The sequence below is a fragment of the Dendrobium catenatum genome, unplaced genomic scaffold (genome assembly GCF_001605985.2).
Source record: "Dendrobium catenatum unplaced genomic scaffold, ASM160598v2 fragScaff_scaffold_853, whole genome shotgun sequence".
NCBI classification, from domain to species: domain Eukaryota; kingdom Viridiplantae; phylum Streptophyta; class Magnoliopsida; order Asparagales; family Orchidaceae; genus Dendrobium; species Dendrobium catenatum.
In genome coordinates, this window is record NW_021319315.1 from 2,213,943 (window position 1) to 2,236,044 (window position 22,102).

General features: G+C 34.6%; 1 protein-coding gene across 1 annotated transcript in view; it reads left to right on the forward strand.

Moving 5' to 3' along the window:
- The window catches only part of LOC110110338 (brefeldin A-inhibited guanine nucleotide-exchange protein 3-like), a 34,561-nt gene that overhangs the window by 1,587 nt on the left and 10,872 nt on the right, over positions 1-22,102 (forward strand). Inside the window, exons 2-10 of the mRNA XM_020841756.2 lie at positions 3,719-4,036; positions 4,528-4,867; positions 4,961-5,383; positions 5,453-5,739; positions 5,974-6,247; positions 16,468-16,973; positions 17,048-17,369; positions 17,527-17,899; positions 18,064-18,752. Coding sequence (XP_020697415.1) covers positions 3,719-4,036; positions 4,528-4,867; positions 4,961-5,383; positions 5,453-5,739; positions 5,974-6,247; positions 16,468-16,973; positions 17,048-17,369; positions 17,527-17,899; positions 18,064-18,752 — 3,532 coding nt within the window. The remainder of the gene's footprint in view (positions 1-3,718; positions 4,037-4,527; positions 4,868-4,960; positions 5,384-5,452; positions 5,740-5,973; positions 6,248-16,467; positions 16,974-17,047; positions 17,370-17,526; positions 17,900-18,063; positions 18,753-22,102) is intronic.

Consider the following 22,102-nt stretch of genomic DNA (forward strand, 5'->3'; position numbering starts at 1 on the left):
ATATAAGACTCAGTTCAATACTATATGACTTAAACAATATTTTTCTCACATGAGAGCTATCATTATCGACCATCACTCCCCCTTCTCAAAACAATGCTTTTAAACATTACCAAACATCATGCACCATGAGCCTACTCAACTATATGTAGCAACTATAAGAGTCACTTGCTGAGGAATTTTGCTTAACAACGGTAGAAGAAACCAAGACCCAAGAGTCAGAAATCACACAAATCACTTAATCCCAACCAAATCTTTGGATTTGCTATCATTTGTTAGGAAGTGTAGAATCAAATTAGATAATACACATGTGATCAAAGTTATTTAAGTCTATAAGTTTATGCTGATGGATGAGGGTCAACCACTTGTCAAGTTTTCAGAGATTAGTTGGCTGAAAACTTTGAAGTTAAAAATGTATTAGAAATATATTTGACTCAAATAAGAGTTGGAACTGAAAATATGGTCTCAGACCACTTAACCTAAAATTATGCAAATTTGTTGTTCTTTTTATTTATAAATCCTCTTATTTAGTCCAAATTGGGCATGTATGCACACAAGAGGAATTCACTTTTGGTTTTTCTCAATAGTCGAATTTATGAGTTTTTGAGGAGGCTTTGTGGAATGATGGGCTTTATAAGAAATTGACATTTGATGGTGGTTGGGGTGTGCATTAATTCTATAAGATGGTAGTGAGGCCTGCAATGCTTTATGGTGTTGAATGTTGGCCATTAAAAGAGAAGCATAATACTAAGTTAAGTGTGGCAGAGATGAGGATGCTCAGGTGGATGAGTGGCTTTATCCTTAGAGATAGGATATGAAATGACAATGGTTCTGTATTAAAATAAAATAAGTTCAATAAAAAATAAAATTCTTTCTAAATAAAAGCTCATTTGTCTTAAACACTCCTTATTTAGATAATTTTGAGCGTGTATTTTGTCTTGATAATACTTTAGAATGTCTTAATTTTTAAGGATTTTAAAATTTGGTTAGACTAGGGCCGAACCGAATAAACCAAACTATATTGAAGTTCAAGTTGATTTGGGTCTACTTATAATTTGGTTTGTTCAATTTTACCTATGATTTGGTTCAATTAAAGTGGTTTAATAAATTCATCATCTAGCCAATTCATATGAACCAACCAAATGCACACCTCTACTGGTGCCCTTGAAAGAAAATTTTCGTAGCTTCATTATATAAGGTTGCCTCTATTAGCATGTGAAGTGATATATATATATATATATATATATTCTCTTGGTGTGGTGGACATAGAAGGAATTCTCTTAGGCTCTTTTATCTTTCTATTTTTATTATATGGGAAAGGTATAGGTTCTCGGTGTTTCCTTGGCTTTGACATTCACAAGGAGAGCTGCTCTCAATTTGCGATTGTTCTTTTAGTTTCTACAAGGTGGTATGCCAACAAGTTGTTTATGGGTTCTTGAGGGAGGCTGCGACTTCAATGATGACGATAATAAGTAAATAAGGAAAAACAAGTGATGATAGCCTACATCATTTTTGAGGACAATGTTGTGGTGTGAGATAAAACTATTTGAGTGTTTTTGGGCTTCTTTGTTAGAGTAGTGTATACTTGGCATTTGGTAATGGCTAATGAGCATCTTTACATTATTTATACTATTTACATAATGTATTGAATCCCCCCTCTTCTCTAATTGACACAAGCTTATTTTAGATGAACCTCATTGAACTTGGTGTTCTCTTTGCGCACTTGATATCTTTTGTATTACTTTTTGGTTTATCATGTTTGCTCATGGATATAACTTTTGTAGAAAAAGTTGGTATTTTTCTTAACAACTAGCATTATAGTGAGGTTACAAGGAATATTATAGTCATGAAGTCTTATATTGAGAAGTTTGATGTTTCTAAGAGCTTTGAGCTTCAAAGAACCAAGGTATGTGCTGTTATAGTCTAACAAGGACTTATGAAGGTATTCATGTATTGTGCCAATATACCCGAGACCATGTGTAAGGAAGTAAAGACAAAGATCGATGAAAATTTTTCTTGACAATTACAAGTCTTAGAGGATATAACCATTACAGAATTATGGCTCAATCTAGAGTCTTTGTGCATGATCAAAAGCTTCTTTTATAAGCTTGATCAAAAGAACAATATATTTGCTTTGCATGCAGGAAGATACACCCATTAACAATATATTTGTTTTTATCAAATTAACTTCTTGGTATTCTAATTGATGTAAATCCTAAACCACTTTTTTTTAAACATAAGCCAAATCAACCTACATCTAACCACATCAGTTTATTCAAGTTCCCTGATAGGAGGAAATCCATGGCTGCTAATCAGATTCCTTAGATACTATGGTCAATGATTGTTAGTATTGATATATTGAAACCTTTGGTATAGCCGTGACAACGAAACCATGAGATCTTGATCGGATTTACCTCCATTTCCCCCTCACAATTGAGACTAAAACACCTAAAAATTATTTATCTTTAATCGAGAGTTCTCTCTTACACGTTAAGAGGGGTAGAAAATATATGAGTGCTTGCGCTTATGGGAAGTATGAACCTAGATCCAATTAAACGTTGACACTACCCTCAGTGAAAATTTGGTTAACTACAATTTGATTTGAGGGGAATTGAATCCTATGTCTGCAAAGTAGGATTCACACTGTCATGCCGTTTTTCTTGACCCAACAGGAATATATGTCGAAGTTATTCTCGTCAATTTTCATGGGAGTACACATCTTTGACCCCTAAGACAAATTTATAGCGTTAACATTATATCCATATGTTTTGAATTATTTGGTCTTGTAACATGTAAAGCATGGATCGTGTTTGAAATGGAATAATTGAAAATTCATTTGTCATATAAGCATTTCGAGGTAGTGAAAACCTGAACTTTTATCTTGCAATTGCATTTTAACTCCTTTTCGTTTTGAAACATACAAAACATTGCTCCCTTGAAATTAAATGATTATCATATGTATTTTGAATATATTTCTGCTATGCAATTCCATGAGCACGTGCGATAAGAATGAACAGTACTTTTTATGCATTTTTTTCCTATGTCACATCTCCAATTTAGTTGTTCACTTCATATGATATTTGATTTATGGATAAGTACTATGACAGATATTTAGTCTTGCAATTGACCTCTTAGATTGTGAAAGATTTGGATTTTGGCATCAAGAGGGATAATATGACATTAATTGTTACTCGACAATTATTTTTTGATTGAATAATAAATATACTTGTTTTTCAATAATAGTTAACAATATCGAGTGGTGCTTATATATTATTGACAAAGAATGTTGTTTCTTGAAATAATTATTTAGTTTTCCAGGCCTTGAAATTCCAATAAAAGACTTTATTTTCTGTACGTTATGATTATTTACAGTGACAGACGGGAGGGTAGAGAATAATCGCTAAAAGGGTCTACTACATTGGTTATTTATGATTATTTGGAGGGATGGTGGTTGGGATGGATAGAACTTCAGGTTGCTACAAAAAAACTTGCCGCTTTTTTACTTCCCTTTTTCTATGATTATTTAATACTTCATGCATGCTACAACGGCTAGAGCATTTAATGAGATCATGATTTTCTATTCTAAAATAGTGCTTATCTAAACTATGTTGACCTATATCATCTTTCTACCATGTTTTAAAGGATAGTGTCTTATGCATTTAGCTTGACCTTCATGTAAGCAAATTCTATTGAATCTGATCAGTTACTCCCTATTAAGCAGATTTTTGGGGGCTATTAAGCAGTATCTATGTCTATCCCTATTGAAGAACAGTGCTTCAACTCTAATGATTGTTTACCAGCTGTCTTGCTCAATTTTTATGAGCTTGGTATCAAGATTTCGACCAGGATTGAAGGCCGAAATTGGAGTCTTCTTCCCCATGATTGTTCTCAGAGTTCTTGAAAATGTAGCTCAACCAAACTTTCAACAGAAGATGATTGTTCTTCGATTTTTGGACAAGTTATGTGTGGATTCTCAGATCCTGGTGGATATTTTTGTCAATTATGATTGTGATGTGCACTCACCGAACATATTTGAGAGGTATAGCCTCCAAATTTGTGTTACACTATTTACTTCATTATTAATAGAGTTTATTTACTGACTCAGCTCATCTATAGCAGTTGATTTAGCTAATACAGGCATCTCGTTGCTTGTATGATTTGCTGGTTGGTCTTAGATGTATATGACTGACCTAAATAAAAGAAACATAAAATTTACCGTAGGATTTTTGCCCATGGGACAAACCTAGTTGCTTCTACGATTTGTATTTTGTATTGCAGTTACAATTTCTTGCACAAGAGTTCTACATGGAATTGAGATGCTGATTAATAAATCTAGTTTTTTGTTCGTCATGAGCCAAATTTCCTTGAATAAAAACTGCATAGATCTTTAGTATTTGAAATCTAATTTTGTACAGCTATAGATTGCCTATAATAGTTTAATAAATATACACATTAATTGATCAATGTTGAACAAAATTTTGATATGCATAGTCTTTAATCTTGTGGCTTATGCCTGATAGTTTGTCATAGGATGGTTAATGGCTTGTTAAAGACTGCCCAGGGCTCACCCGCTGGCTCTCCAAGCACATTGGTTCCACCTCAGGATGTCTACATGAGAAGTGAAGCAATGAGGTGTTTAGTTGCAGTTTTAAAATCAATGGGAAATTGGATGAATAAACAATTGAGAATACCAGATCCTCATTTGGAAACTCTTGAGAACAATACTGAATGTGGAAATGAGGTCCATTTGGAGGATGGAAAAGGGGAAGTGCCTCCTCCTGGAGGATCAGATTTTCACCCTGAAACAGCAAATGGTCTACCAGAAGCTACATCCTTGGAGAAGCGGAGGGCATACAAACTTGAACTTCAGGTGAACAAATATCTGATATGGAAATTGTTTCTGATGAACTTGGCATTGTGATACTTTTCCAGCAAGCTAACACAGACCCATATTTTACTGCAGGAAGGTATATCAATTTTTAACCAGAAACCTAAGAAAGGAATTGAATTCCTAATTAATGCAAAGAAGGTAGGTGATTCACCAGAGGAAATAGCTGTTTTCCTTAAGAGTACACCTGGCTTGAACAAGGCATTTATTGGCGACTACTTAGGAGAGAGAGAGGGATTACCTTTAAAAGTTATGCATGCATTTGTAGATTCATTTGAATTTCAAGGAATGGATTTCGATGAAGCAATCAGATCCTTCCTACAAGGCTTTAGGTTGCCTGGTGAGGCACAAAAGATCGATAGGATCATGGAAAAATTTGCTCAGCGGTACTGCAAATGCAACCCAAATGTCTTTTCTAGTGCAGACACAGCTTACGTCCTTGCGTATTCTGTAATAATGCTCAATACTGATGCACACAACCCAATGGTCAAAAACAAGGTCTGTTAAGATTTCTACTCTCTCTTTTAATTTTGTACGGTTATAGCATGATTTTATTTCTTGATGCAGATGTCTCCAGAGGACTTCGTTAGTAATAATCGTGGTATTGATGATGGCAAAGATCTACCAGAAGAATACTTAAGAGCCTTATATGAAAGGATTTCCAGGAACGAAATTAAGATGAAAGAAGATGAGTTGGTTCCTAATAAAAAACAATCTACAAACTCAAACAAAATACTAGGCTTGGATAGCATTTTGAATATTGTTATACGCAAGAAAGATGCACCTTTAGAGACAAGTGATGATCTAATTAGGTACATGCAAGAACAATTTAAGGAAAAAGCTCGCAAAACTGAGTAAGTTAATTTGATATACGTGATATTCTTTCGAACTTAATTTATGTTACTGTCCAGTGAAAGCAACCGCTCATAATTTTTTGCTTTCCATATTATTTGTTCTTTCATCTTAATTAACAATTTAACATTATATTTGTAATATTTATAGGCAAACAACGCCTATCGTGTTTATGCATATAATACCTCCATCAAAATCCGTGCTGTTAGTATGAAATGATGTTTTATACATTTTAGGTCGGTATATTATGCTGCAGCCGATGTGGTAATTTTGAGATTCATGGTTGAGGTTTGCTGGGCACCAATGTTAGCAGCCTTCAGTGTTCCACTTGATCAGAGTGACGATGAAGCAATAATATCCCTTTGCCTGGAAGGATTCCGCTACGCAATCCATATCACTGCAGTTATGTCTATGAAAACCCAAAGAGATGCTTTTGTCACTTCATTAGCAAAGTTCACTTGTCTCCACTCAGCTGCAGACATCAAGCAAAAAAATATCGATGCAATCAAGGTTTGATTTCCACATCCATTCTCTTTTCAAGCTCTCAGGATATATGATGTTCTGCACAAATTTACCGTTTAAAAGTATTTCAGCTTGAAGTGTCTTTTTAACAAAACTCTCATACCTTGGACAAACCTCTACGTCAACTATATCCTGTATATCGTGGTCACTGCACCTACGCAGTTCTGTTTTTTAGCTCCCAATATACTTGGGCGTGCTTCTTCAATTGATTGAGGGAAAGGATTTTAGTCCTGACATGGATGGTTTTTGAATGCTGAAGCATCTATAGTTACAACGTAGGCTCTTATAGACTTATAACATGAAACTGCATGGCTGAAACATTTTATCAAGCATGTTGTCTGAAAATTTATACTTTTGAGGTCCCGAAAGTATAAAATATTTGGACAAGTTGGTAGGTTCTGAAATGATAGCGTTTGTAGAACCTGAAATAGCTTAATTCGATGTGAAGCTGTCTTTTTATTTAAAGTTGCAGCTTGGCCATCAGTTTTTTCTTTGCTCATCAATGATTTAAGCTCTTTCTGAAGAGTTTCTATTTTGAACATTTCTAGGCATTTTTTTAAACGGTAAAGGGTTGTTTGTTTTAAGGTATTACTGTATTAGGAGTTTAATGTAAAATGAATACAGTAGTTTTGAGTTTTCAGTTCTCAGGTGTATGGTATGAATTATAAAATACAAATTAATGTTTCAAGGAGATTATAGTACCGACAAAGATTAGTTTTTATGAATTTGAATATCGTTTAATAGGCTGAATTCCGAAGTAATCATTTGTGACTTTTGTTGGAAGTTAATTTTAATTTTGGCCAATTATTATTTGGATTTTTGTTGTTTAGATGGAGTCCATAATCTAGAATAATCTTTTGAAAAAGATGTTTGAATATATTCTAGAGTAATCCTTAGAAATATCTTGAATAACATTTATTTTCTCTTATGATATAAGATAGAAGAATTTTCTATAGAGTCAATTTATTACCATTGGATTAAAATGTGTTGGCATAATTGATAATTCTAATGGAGGTATTACTAGCATAAATTGTGATGATGTTTTTGAGTTTGTATCAAGCTAAAGCGAGCGATAAAATTAAGGAGCACTTTTTATTTATTCTTAGCCTACGTAGCCTCTTTCATCTTTTCTTTTCTCCTTAATCTTGTTAAGTTGTAAGAAGCATTCTTATTACAACAAAATGGTATTAGAGCGCAGTTCCTTTCTAGAGAGATGGCGAATATCAGAATGGCTTCCTTCCAAATCCTAATGCTCAAGACAACTGACTATGACAATTGAAGTATTAAAATGAAGCCACTTCCTGTGTGCACGATGTTTAAGAAATTGCAAAGAAAGGCTATGATGAGCTAAGTGAGGAGTCAGCTCTATGCTCAACGCAAAGGATTGCTTTAAGAGATTTAAGAAAGAGAGAAGAAGACTCTCTTCCTCATCTATCAAACTTTAGATGATGATGACTTTGAATGGATCTCAAGTACTACATTAGCTGAGCTGCTGAGCAAGTGTGAGAGAAGCTTCAAATCTCATATGAGGGAGAAGAGAAGGTTAAAAAGGCATGGCTATAAACCTTACGAAGACAATTTGATGCTTTGTATATGAAAGAAGATGAGTTTGTTTCTGATTATTTTTAAAGAGTCCTTATTTTTAATCAACTAAAAAAAATGACGAGAAGTTAGAAGATGCGACTATTATTGAAAAGATTCTTCGATCATTAGAATTGAGATTTGATATTATCACAACTATCATTGTTGAGGCCAAGGATCTACAACACATAATAATAGAGCAACTCTTGGATTTATTGCAAGCTTATGAAGAAAGAAAGATGATGAATGAAGGGATTATCGAACAACTCCTCAAGATGTATCTCCAATCAACTAAGAAAGATGAAAGTTTGAAAACTAACAGTAGAAACAATCTTAGAAGAGATCGTGGATAAGGATGAGATTGTGCTAATAAACAAGGGAGAGATTACAACAACAACCATTAAAGATGAGAAAACTTAACAAGAGTATGGAGTGGACTGTTCAAATTTGACATATGATAGATCTCAAGTTAAGTGTTATAATTGTGATAAATTTGGGCATTATGCAAAAATGTAGTGAAGTACAAGAAATATTCAATTTTATAGAAGAAAGAAGCGAAGAAGATAGCATCTTATTGCTAGATTATAAGGATAATGAAAGATGTGAAGATGGAATATGATATTTAAACATTGGCGCAAACATTTTATGTGTGGGAAAAGATGCATGTTCATAGAGCTTGATGAATCAGTGAGTGGTAATTTCTTTTGGAGAAGAATAAAAAATAGAAGTAAAAGATAAATGTAATATTTTATCTGCTTAAAGAATGAGAAACATCGATTTATTTTGTGTCAAATAGAAAGAGTAATATCTTGCATTTAAGACAACTTTTAGAGAAATAATATGATATTCATTTGAAAGATAATTATCTCTCATTAAAAGATAATATTGACAAATTGATTTCAAATATGCAACAACAACAACAACAACATCAAGCCTTTATCCCACTACGTGGGGTCGGCTACATGAATCCTTTTTCTCCATTGAGTCCTATTAAAAGCCAAATTCTCGTTTAAATCTAATAAAGAAAGGTCATTCCTAATATTTTCTAACCAAGTCTTTTTAGGTCTACCCCTACCTTTCTTAACACAAGTCAAATCTAATACCTCTACTCTCTTAACTGGGTCGTCGGAAGGCCGCCTTTTTATGTGACCAAACCATCTAAGGCGACTCTCTCTAATCTTATCTTCTACTAGAGCTACTCCAACCTTTTCACGTATATGCTCATTTCGTATCCTATCTCTAAGGGTAAAGCCACTCATCCATCTAAGCATCCTCATCTCTGCCACACTTAACTTAGTATTATGCTTCTCTTTTAATGGCCAACATTCGGCACCATAAAGCATGTTTGTTTTAACTATTCAAAATGATATTCCTAAGTGTCCCAAAGTTTATTATAAAAATATTTCTTGGTTAAAACATCTTCGATTTGGACATTTTAACTTTGGAGAATTAGAGATACTTTTAAAGAAAGAGATGGCGAGAGGTTTGTCTTACGTAAAACACCCTGATCAACTATATGAAGCATGTCTATTTGGGAAGCATTTCAATGAAATCAAGTTCAAGAGCCCAAAAGCCATTAAAGCTCATATATACAGATGTTTGTGCCCAATAAAGCCAAACTTACTTGGTTAGCGTAACTATTTCCTTCTTTTATTGATATTTTTTTTCATGAAAAATATTGGCGTATTTTTTAAAACAAGACTCATAGGGTCTTTGGAGTATTAAAGTAATTTAAGACTGTTGTTAATAAAGAAAGTGAACTCAGGATCAAAATTATGCAATATGATCTAGGAGGAGAATTCACTTTAAAAGAATTTTAAGAATTATGTGAAGTCAATGAGATACATTGCTCTCTAATTGTTTCAATATCTCATCAACAAAATAGAGTAGCGGAAAGGATGAATATCACCATCCTTGATATGACGAGGAGCTTACAAGCAAGAGGTTCTTAAAGGAGTTTTGGGCAGGAGCAATCTCATGTACAATTTACTTGGCCAACCGTTCACCAACAAGAAGCGTGCGGGAAAAAACCTCACATAAAAGAGGAGAGAAAGACTGACATCTCTCATCTTAAACTTTTTAGCTCGTGTGCATGTGCCTGACATGACTAGTAAGATAATAAAAGTGAAAAGTTCATGTTCATCGGTTATGACAACTACTCAAAAGGTTACAAGCTATACAATTCAAATATCAGAAAGATAATTATCAGTCAATATGTCATATTTGATGAAGGAAGATGAGGTTGGGGATCACATGATAAATATTATAAATTTGAAGAAGAAGACATGGAACAACCTAGGATGGAGCAAACAAGAGAAGAGCCTATCAGCCTACTACCCCATCAATAACACGAACTACAAATATTCACGAAAATTTATCAACTTTCAGAGAGAATTCAAATGAAAGAGTACCATGCTTCAGGATCTTTGAAGATCTATATGAGCTAATAAAGAATTTATAAAATATTACTCTTTTTTGCCTCTTTGTCAATTGTGAGTCCATGGATTTACAAAAAGCCATACAAAGCAAGGAGAATGATGATATGGATGAAGAAATAAAGGCAATTGAAAAAAATAAAAATGGGAACTAGCTTCACTTTCTAAAGGGCACAAGTCGATTGACGTAAAATGGGAATGCCAAATGAGAAATTAAAAGATATAAAACAAGATTAGTGAAAAGTATTATAGTCAAAGAGCTAGTACCGACTATGATTGGATATTTACTCCTGTTGCTCGGTTAAAAATAGTTAGATTAATTTTTTTAACAATTAAAAATAAATGGAGATTACATCAAATGAATGTAAAATCTCTTTTCTTGAATGATTTGAAATCTGTAAAATAAATAGATTTTAAGCCCTGTGTTAGGATCTTATAATACCATCATTTTTGCCTGATTCAACTATTTGTAATCAAAATATAACTCTAAAATACTGATAATAATTTCCTTTCTATTCCAATTGAGGGCTCCTGTGTTTGCTTAATATTTGATGATCTTGTGATTAAGAAATACACCTGATCAAACTGGTGCTTTTAGTTGGAGTAAATTTTATAGAAATTTGCTACAGTTTGAGCCCTTTGAATCCCTACAAACATGGTTTTTCTGTCACAGCATGTTTTGCTTTGACTAACAGAGTTTAACCGGAGGTCTACTGAGTAATCCTTTTTTTTTTTGGAAAGACCATCTGTGAAACCGCTAATCCAAAATTTGAATTTTAGATTTTTCGGTGATACTTAAACTATGATTTCAACAACCAAAGGGTGTATTCAGTCCGTGAAATTCCCCTTGATTTAGGATATGAAAAGGGGTTAATATATCTGGTCTTACATTTGTATTGTAGTGAGGCTGTTTTTTAACCCTCCAGGCTACTTGAGGTTATGGGAAAATTTTTAGCTGCTACGTGTGTTGAGATTATTAATTTTTCAGGCAGTCCTTTGTAAGCAACTACTTGTGAAAAATACTTATGCTTGGTTTAAACTGAGCAATAAAGCGCTTAATAATCGGTTCATACAGAACCTTCAAACTGTTAGTATGGTTGATTCTTTATGCTTGCTGTATAGTTGTTTAATTGAGATGTGCATTCATGCGAATGCTTATGCCAACGATATTTTTGTCTATTGGAATGATTCGTCGAATAGATTTTACTGAGATCTGCTGCAGTCTTGTCTCAACCAAGTTGACCTATGTGGTTGGCAATGATTTCTGGTCTTGAGGATATGATGAAACTATGTGGAAATTTAAAATATTAGTGGGTATCAAGAATCATGTACGTTTTTTTTTAAAATATTATTAGGCATGGGTCTTTCAAGATGTTGTGGGAAGCAGGATCGAATAATGCACATTTATTCATAGGATGCATCAGTAAGCCTTCTGCACTTCTTCCAAGATGCAAAAGTATTTATTGATGATTTACTCTGTCTCACCTTCGCTCACACAATGGCCTTCCTACCGAAAGCCTCCTTGCACGTTGCCTCCGCAAGCTATAGCCCACGAACACACTTCCTTCAGCAACTAGAAGCTGTAAGCCGCTTTGCCTTCGGCTCGTGCCGTCCTGCATGTGGCTTGGTCAAAATCCGATCGCACAGCACACCTCCGTTCGACCCCTTCTCCACTGCGAATACCCACACCGGATCGACCGCTTGCAACTTGCCAAGCCCGCAGTCCGCCGGCCTCCTCGTTTCCGCCTTCATCCAAGGAATCGAGCCCATACTCCGAAGCCAAAATCGGCTGCTCTCCTCCCGTCCTATGTCCCTCCAACCCACGTGAAGACTCTGACCGCGCTTATTGCCCCTACTTCTACACGCAAACATGCTTGCCCAATCTCTATGTCTTCACGCCTAGCATAATTGCACGCATGAACCCGTGCTTCTATCTGCTCCTGCAGGTTCGAATACACCTCACGCTTGTTTGATCCCGTCTGCTTGCTGTAGGTGCACTGCCTCAAAAATTATATATGCTTAATGCCTTATTAAACGAACCCTCAGCCTCAGTCTTTGGCATTTACAATTTCTCAAATTAATAGGAATTTGAGTAATTAAGTAAATCAGTATATAATTGAATAATTGTCATTGTTATTTTATATAAAAAGCAGAATGTATTTTTCTGATTCGAAGACCCGCACAGTGATTTTTAATCCAGGCGGATGATTTTAAAATCCGAAGACTGCACTATGTTTTTTTAATCCGGGCGGATGATTTTTAATTTTTGAAGACTTGCGCCGTTGATTTTTAATCCGAGCAGATGAATTTGATAAATGCAAGACTCTATGCCGTTGATCTTAGGTCCGGGTGGGAAGAAACTACGACAAATGTTGTTTCGATTTCCCCCGGCTGGGAGGGAAAGCTGCGAGACTGGCGAATTTTTCTGAAAACTGTGAAATTTCTTTTTTGAGCAATTGGAGAGCAAATTCAATTTTAATTAGTTAATTGATTAATTTAAAATAAAATCAATTATGAAGATTAGTTAATTTAAATGACATTAATTAATTAATTAAAATCAATCAATTAATTAAATTTAATTGATTAATTGGAACTAATTAATTGAGATTAATTAATTAAATTTAAAATTAATTAGTTAAATGAATTAATTAATAAATGTTAACTAATTAATTAATTGAAACTAAGCGATTAATAAAAATGAATTAATTAGTTAAAATTTATTAAGCAAAACTAATTAGTTAATTAAAAATTATTTAATTGATCAAAATTAATTAGTCAAAATTAATTAATTAAAATTGATTAATGAAATTGATTAATTAAAATTCGTGAGCTGTTTAAAATTTGAGAGCAATGAAAGTTATTATTAATTAGTTAATTAATACAATTAATTAGAAAATTTACTTTTAATTAATTAATTAATTAATTAATTAATTAAATTATGAAAGAAAATGTTAGAAAAGAAGTGTTGTTTTTCCACTAATCAAAATATGTACAAAGAACTCTCAACACTGCTCTCCAAACCCTCTTCAAACAACACTCAAACTCAACACCCTATGAACTCCCCAACTTAATATATCCTGCAAGCTTTCAAACTCTCTTGTGCAAATTCCAAAATAGCGCTAGCTCCTGCAACAAGCAAAAGAAATTAATTAATTAAGCATCAAAATTAAATTAATATCAAAATAAATGATAAAATAGGAAAAAGAACAAGTGCTATAGTAAACTACTTGCACAAGAAAAACACAAGTACTAGTGTAGATTAAGTAAACTATTGAAACTAAAAAGAGATATTGTATGAAAAACACTAGTGTCACATAACAACTGCTGGCTAATAACTGTTAAACTAGTAAACAAATTGCTAGTAAATAACTAAAAATCATAATATGGTGTTAAGCTAATAAATAATTGCTGTTCTCTCAAACAAACAAATAGTTAAATTACTGGGTATTCTAGTTTATAGGATTAAGTTGTAAGACTCACCATTGAGTCACTTTTAAATGAAGTAAGACCTCACATTTTAGGGAATCTCTAAATAAAATGCAATATTATTAAAATCTCAATCAAATTCAAAACAATCAGACATCTTAATCTAAATGATTAAGTTGTATAACCCACTTTTGAACAACTTCCAAAGGGAAGCAGTAAGACCCATCCCATCCAAATAGCTAGACAACTTCAAATGGGAGTCGTGAGACCTATTATTTGAGAAGTTTTTAAATGAAATGCCAAACCCTCAAACAAAAATTAATGGGCATCTTAATCTAAAGGATTATATTATAAGACCCACTTTTAGTTAACTTCTAAAGCAAAGCTGTAAGACCTATCCAAATAATTAAATCTTTGGGCATCCTTACTGTAGAGCTAGATTGTAAGATCCATCTTTGACAACTCATGAGTAGAGTCGTAAGTCCAACTATAAATTAAAATTACATGTAACTTTTAAGTGAGTTGTAAGACCTGTTAACCAAATTCAAACAACGGATAACTTAGCCTATAGGGCTAAGTTGTAAGACCCACCAGTGGGCTACTTCTAATAGGAGCTGGAAGACGTGCCTTACAGATTACTTTCAATGAAAGTCATAAGTCTCGACCCAAATTCAAACCCATATTACTTCTAAGAGAAACCGTAAGACTTGCTTCAATTCATACTTCTGGTTAATTTCTAAATGAAGTCATAGATCCCAAATCAAATCAACTTATGAGTATTTTAATAGATATAAACCTACCCTAAAACCCAATAAAATTAAAGCTCACATCTGATCACCTCAGTCTACTCGGGATCCATGAGAGGAGATAAACCCATGGCCGCTAAACAGATTCTCTGGACACTACGGTCAATGATTGTTAGTGTTGATAGACTGAAACCTACGGTATACCCGGGACGACGAAATCATGGGATCTTGATCGGGTTTACCTTCATTTTTCCCCACAATTGAGACTAAAACACTTAAAAATTGTTCATCTTTAATTGAGAGGTATCTCTTACATGTTAAGAGAGGTAATTAATTATGAATGATTGCGTTTATGGGAAGTAAAGACCCAGATCTAATTAATCCCTGACACTACCCTCAGGGAAAATCTGATTAATTACAATTTGACTTAAGATGAATGGAATCCTATGTCTGCAAAACGGGATTCGTGCATTCGTGTCATTTTTGTTGATCCAACACTTGGAATGTAGCACGAACTTGAAATATTATTCTTTCAATCAATATAGATTAATGTACTATTATTATTTTTTCCCTTCAATAAATCTTCTTTACAATGGAAATGAGATTATTAGGTCAATTGGTTGCTTCAGTTTTAGCATCTTGGGCGGTCATGCGAGTGCCAAGGGTTGTGCCTGGTGCCTTGAGCATTAGGCAAGCACATATGTTTGATGATACCTAGCACTTTTGACAACAATAGTTGTGCTCAATCCTGATCTTTCAAATCCTGCTCTTGTTCTATGTATGTTTCTAAGGCGGAAGCTATGATTTTTAAAATATTAATTGGATGGGAAAAATTGATTTTACATTGCCATACGGCCATACCTAGAATGACCTCATTTTATGAACCTCATCCATAGTTTAAATTTTCATTTTTCCTAACAAAATGATGCTAATGGTTTAAGGCAATGAAAAGTTTCGTTTTCACATGATATTAAGGTATCTTAATTAAAAAATCATCATTGTGATTTTGCTTTCATCATCATGTTTGATGAAAGTGATTTTTGATGTTTGCCATGCATTTTCTGACTCTTTATTTTCCATCAATCTCAATAGAGGAGGCCCTTATCATGCATAAGTGAGGACAAAATTTATGTCAACTCTTTTTTTGGCCAGGTGAAGCAATTTTTTTTTTTTGATTTTCCTCAGTCCCATCCAAGGGAACATTGATTAACTATTAAGTGGTCTAGTCCTTTTATTTGCTAATTGTTCTCTAAATTTTAGAGGGTGAAACATAAGATTTTAGATTTGCATTATAAATATCTTCTGACGTATTCCCTCTTTGTTTACACTTAAAAATGCATCCATCATAGTTTTTTCATTCCTTACTCATATGTGGTTATACGCTATGAACAGGTTTTAAGCTTTAACCTTTAACCTGTTACACATGATTACACCCTTTATCCGTTGGATGAGGGGTGATATCAAATCAAGTTTGAACGAGTTTCTCTATAATTGAAATTGTTCATTTTACTTTGACGAAAATTGTAAGTGATCAATGTTGAATTGATTTTTATCAAATTCAGGTCGAGTCAATTTTCACACAGATACAAGGTCAAGATAATTATCTATATGTATTCAGTGAATATTATTTATGAAGTTATATTATCTGTGTATGTCTATATGTATGTATATATGTATACATATATACATACATTCAGACTATACAAACATAATATAATTTTACAAATAAATATTTAATATACATATATATACTTTCACACGTGTATGTCGTATGTTGAGTCCATTTTGTATTAGTCGAACTGATTTAAGGCCATTCTTCTTCAAGTTAGAGTAAATCAATTAAATTTCGAGCAATTATTGGGTTTGCTTCAAGTTTCAGGGAATTATCTGCGCTACTATGGATAGGTGTTCACAAGGAAAATGTTGGCATTTACGGCTCAGTTTCATTTTCAGTGAAAAACAGATGTGATGTGAAATTTAGTTATGAAGTTTTGCTGTTTCTTTTTGGATTGATCTACAGGTAATTTTTGTGGTTGCTGATGAAGATGGAAATTATTTGCAAGAGGCTTGGGAACATATTCTGACGTGTGTTTCACGATTTGAACATTTGCAACTTTTGGGAGAGGGTGCTCCTCCTGATGCTGCATTTTTTTCGACACCGCAAGCTGAAGTAGATATATCTAAACAGGCTAAGCCGTCAATCCTCCCGGTGCTTGTAAAAAAGGTTCCTGGACAAACTCCATTTGCAGTTGCATCTGCCAGAAGAGGCTCCTATGAAAGTGTTGGTGTCGGTGGTCATGCTTCTGGAGTAGTTACTACAGAACAACTGAACAACTTGGTTTCAAACTTAAACATGCTGGAGCAAGTTGGAATATCTGAAGTGAATAATATATTCATTCAAAGTGAGAAATTGAACAGTGAGGCAATTGTTGATTTTGTGAAGGCCCTATGTAAGGTTTCTATGGAGGAATTACGGTCTACAGCTGATCCACGTATTTTCAGCCTGACAAAGATTGTAGAGATTGCGTAAGATATATTATTTCATTCAGCCTCCTTTCTCTGTCATTCATTCAATAATGATCTATTGGTTTATTTTGCAGGCATTACAACATGAAACGTATTAGGCTTGTATGGTCTAGCATTTGGCATGTGCTATCAAACTTCTTTGTCACTGTTGGTTGCTCTGAGAACTTATCAATTGCCATCTTTGCAATGGATTCCTTGCGTCAACTATCAAAAAAGTTTATTGAGCGTGAAGAACTTGCAAACTACAATTTTCAGAATGAATTTTTAAAACCTTTTGTCATTGTTATGCGTAAGAGTAGAGCTGTCGAAATAAGGGAGGTCATCATCAGATGCGTTTCCCAGATGGTATTGGCTTGTGCAAGTAGTGTTAAGTCAGGATGGAAAAGCATGTTCATGGTACAATTTGTTCTGTTCTTCTTTTACATGCCGCTTCTTGAGCAATGCCCTTTTATACTTTTTTCCTTAATTTGGCTAAACGAGCTTCTTTATTGTGCTCAGTTTTTTCTCATTTATTTGATCCATAACTCCCTGCAATACATGATTATTGTTGCAGATATTCACGACAGCATCATATGATGATCACAAAAATATTGTTGTTCTTGCCTTTGAAATAATTGAAAGGATATTACGGGAGTACTTTCCTTACATAACTGAGACCGAAACCACTACATTTACAGACTGTGTTAATTGCCTTATTGCTTTTACTAACAGTAGGTTTAATAAGGACATCAGCCTTAAGGCAATTGGTTTTCTTCGGTTCTGTGCTGCAAAGCTTGCAGAAGGTGAACTTGGATCCTATTATAGGGACGAGGAAGCAGCATCAGGAGCTAATGGGCTACTTTCACCTAATAGGGTCAAGGATTCAAAGGAGAATCAGTTTATTGACAAAGATGATCATCTACACCTCTGGTTCCCATTGTTAGCAGGTGCATGTGACACTATTTTGAAGATAATTTTTAATGAATGAGCTTTATGTTTCATAATATGTGGTTGAATTCAGCAATCGTGTTGTTTATCAGATAGTATTCATGTTGTTTACTGATTCCTTTTCTGTTAACTTTTTTCTAAGTTGCTCTTTCTGTGCCTGCAGGTCTGTCAGAACTTACCTTTGATCTGAGACCTCAAATTAGGAAAAGTGCCTTGGAAGTGCTCTTTGAGACCTTGCGCAACCACGGCCATCACTTCACTTTACCTTTATGGGAGAGAGTGTTTGATTCAGTTCTCTTTCCGATATTTGACTATGTACGGCATGCTATTGATCCTTCAGGAGTCGATCCTCATGAACATGGATCTGGAGTTGATGCAGCTGAACTTGATCAAGATGTATGGCTCTATGAGACGTGCACGCTCGCCCTTCAGTTAGTTGTGGATCTGTTTTTAAAGTTTTATGATACGGTACATCCACTACTAAACAAAGTCCTGATGCTACTGACAAGCTTCATTAAACGGCCCCATCAAAGCCTTGCTAGTTTTGGGATTGCTTCATTTGTTCGTCTGACGAATAATGCAGGATCTCTATTCACAGAAGACAAGTGGCTAGAAGCGGTTCTATCTGTAAAAGAAGCTGTCAATGCAACACTTCCTGATTTTTCAATTATTTCATCTGAATCATATCTTGAGTATGAGCCAAGAAATGACGCACATTCTTCTTTCAGCCAAAATAGGGATGAGTCGGAGGACTCTGGAGATGAAAATTTGGAATGGTTGAGAACAAAACGAATGCATTCTGCTGTGGCTGATGCCAAGTGCCGTGCTTCCATTCAACTATTATTAATTCAGGTCAAAATCATTCTACTTTACATCTATCTCATCTTTCTGCTAGCCAATGTCAGCACAAATTACGTATTAAATTCCTTCTTCTGCATTGTTTTTGAGGGAAGCTAATCTGACCTCTTGGTCTATCTAGCATTCTAGACGTTGAAACAGATTATTTTGTGGGCCTGGGAAACAAAACTGAAGTGAGATGTATAATTGTTGAAATAGAGGAAAAGGATGTTGGAGGTATTTTACATATCTAACATCTAAAATATTAATATTTAATTTCTTCCACCCAAACACAAATTTAACCTCAAATATACCACTTCGTCTCTCCCGAAACTCTCGACATTATCCCTCGTTGATATCCCCCTTTTCGCCATGTTGACCTGCATACAATAAAAAAAAAAACCCGAAGTCGTGTACATGCATGTTCGAACATACGCACGATCTCGGCACGTCGATCTCCACACGACGCACGTCGACGTCGCATTTGCCACGACTCCGCACGACCTATCGCTTCGTTAAAAGGGGCTGAAGGGAGCGATGCTATGGACCTCTTTCCCTCTTCCTCTCGCACACTTCTTCGCTCCTTAGTGGCTGTTCGACTTCGTTCCTTCGACAACGTTCCCTTCAAGTCAGAACGGAGGCTACACCATTTGAATTGGAAGAAACGAAGGGAGCTTGCTCGTTTGCGAAGGTAACTTTCTCCCTATCACGTGCCTCCTCGGCTCCTTCGTGGTTGTTGGACTCGCCCCTTCAACGACATTCCTTTCCCATCGGATCGGAAGCCACGACGTTTTGATCGCAAGCAACAATGAGAGCTCGCTAGACGTGAAGTTAACTTACCCCTTTCACGTGCTTCTTTGGCCAAATCCTGTAAAATCCTTTTGTCGAACAGCTCTTTAGGTCAACAAAAAGAGGGAAACAGAGGATTCATTCCACTGAGAGATTTACGAGGTGATCGAACCCTGTTCAACAGGATTTAAATCCTGCACTAATCCTTCATAATCTCTATTCAATCCTGTATTTTATTTTTTTATTAATTAAAAGTAAATTTTTCTTTAGTTATAATTGATTAATTTTAATAATGATTAATTAAAATTTATTATAATTAAGTTTTTTTTAATTATATTTAATTATTATTAATAATAATTAGTTAAAATTAATTCAAATTAATTTTAATTAATTATCTTAATTATGTTTAAGTATTATAATTAATAATTAGCTATAATTAATAAAAAATAACTAAAATTAATTATTTTAATTTTATTGGTTGTTAGTAATTAAAATTAAATATAATTAATTATTGTAATTATAATTAATTATGTTTAAATAGACTTGGTTAGAAAATATTAGGAATGACCTTTCTTTATTAGGTTTAAATGAGAATTTGACTTTTAATAGAACACAATGGAGAAAAAGGATTCATGTAGCCGACCCCACGTAGTGGGATAAAGGCTTGATGTTGTTGTTGTTGTTGTTGTTGTAGTATGCGGGGAAATCACTGTGCATTTAAACATGTTCCTCTGAAGACCCATGCACACCTTTCTTGGCATGATGTTATTGAAGACTACGGTCGCGGTGTCTACAAACACCGATCGAGCACGTCTTTCTTGACATGACGGGTAGGCTATGACTCCCTGTATTTCCCCCAAACAGGGGATATGCTGGGATGCTGCCGAAATTCAGACTAAAGTACACAAAACTTGAACAATAGAAATACCTAACTTGAGTAGCAATACAAAGGACTTGTATTTTAACAGAAATGCACAGAACTTAAACAACCGGCAGGGAACTGAACCTGAACTGAAAAAACATGGGATTTGAACTGAACAATAGGGAACATAACCCTAAGATACTAAAATACATAGTAATAATCAAAATATAAAAGATAAATGATAATTTTGATTATTCAAACAAATATCAAACTATAAGTAGGGGACTCGTAGTGGGAAACTTTCAAATGTGACTGATTTATAATCAACATTAGTCAACTACAAAATGCATAAGTACTACCCGCTTGTAGCAATAATCCCTCATGCAAACAATATTTACCCTATAGATTGAGAGGGTAACATTGGCAATTGATGAATAAAACATGCAATGGACTCCTACAATAGACCCTACAAGGTCAAATGTATTGTACTTGCGAACAACAATAGCAAGTTACAGAGTGTATGGGTGCCTCCTACTCGTATCCCCAACACAAGCAATGGAGCCTGTAGATTGAGATGGCAAAACTGATAATTGACAGTGGAAGACCCATCACTGGAAACAAGTACAGTCGACGACTACCTGAGATTGATGAAAGGTGTATATGATGCAGGAATAATGACTCTTCTACGAACACTCCAAGAGATCATACTGAAGATGACCGGTCCTTGTAAATAAACATGATCTAGTTGTGGATAACAACAATGGGTACATTGTGGAAGACCCATGTGGACACAAAAGTATATAAGAGCATATGATAAATACGAGCATCGGTTGACTCCTCGAAGAGAACCCTTATATGAGAATGAGACCTCCTATAAGAATGTAAGAGATATTTGAGCAAATTCGAGCTAAACTTCCTGATGTTCCAAAGTTTCTACTTTGTTTTTTGTCTGAGAGAAAACATCTCTGACATATATAGGCATTGGAAGTGCAAATGATCTTTGAAGTTCTACATTGCAGCACAATATACCATGTATATTGATAGTGCTATGGTATCGCCTTTATCGACGTTGTTCAACCAAGGAATACAAGTACCTACTGATTTTTCGGACAAAATTCTCCCATGAGAAGGACACCACACCTCCTGTTAGAATGGAAGAGATGTTTGAGCAAATTTAAACTAAACTTCCTGGTGTTCCAAAGTTCCTTCAAGAAAATATAAATTTCTTCAATACCTCAATGACGATCAAACTTATGTTCTTATTGAAGAAGTCATGAACGACAAGAGCGCCTAGATACCTCAACTTATCTCAGAGGCGAACTACTTAACTATGGAGGCTACATCTTGTAGAAATCCACTATACTGAAGACTCTGAAAAGGATTATTTTGAAGGCAGCGGCCACTGATTTCAAAATATAGGAAATCATTAAGAATGCAATCATCTAAGATTGAAATGACTGATTCTTTATTTAAGTCAGTAACAAAAAATGATGATGATGACATAATCCAAGAGCTATTTATTGATTCCTATATGAACCCTAGAAAAAGACCTCCCTGTGAATGAGAAAAGGGAGTCTACATCAAAACAAAGAGATATCTTGTGGCAATCAGGTAACAATGCTACGATTCACCTATAAGCAAAAGCAATAAATCAGTAGTAAGAACTATGGGCCACTGAAGCACGATGCCATGCCACCGGATCTGCAACCTTCAT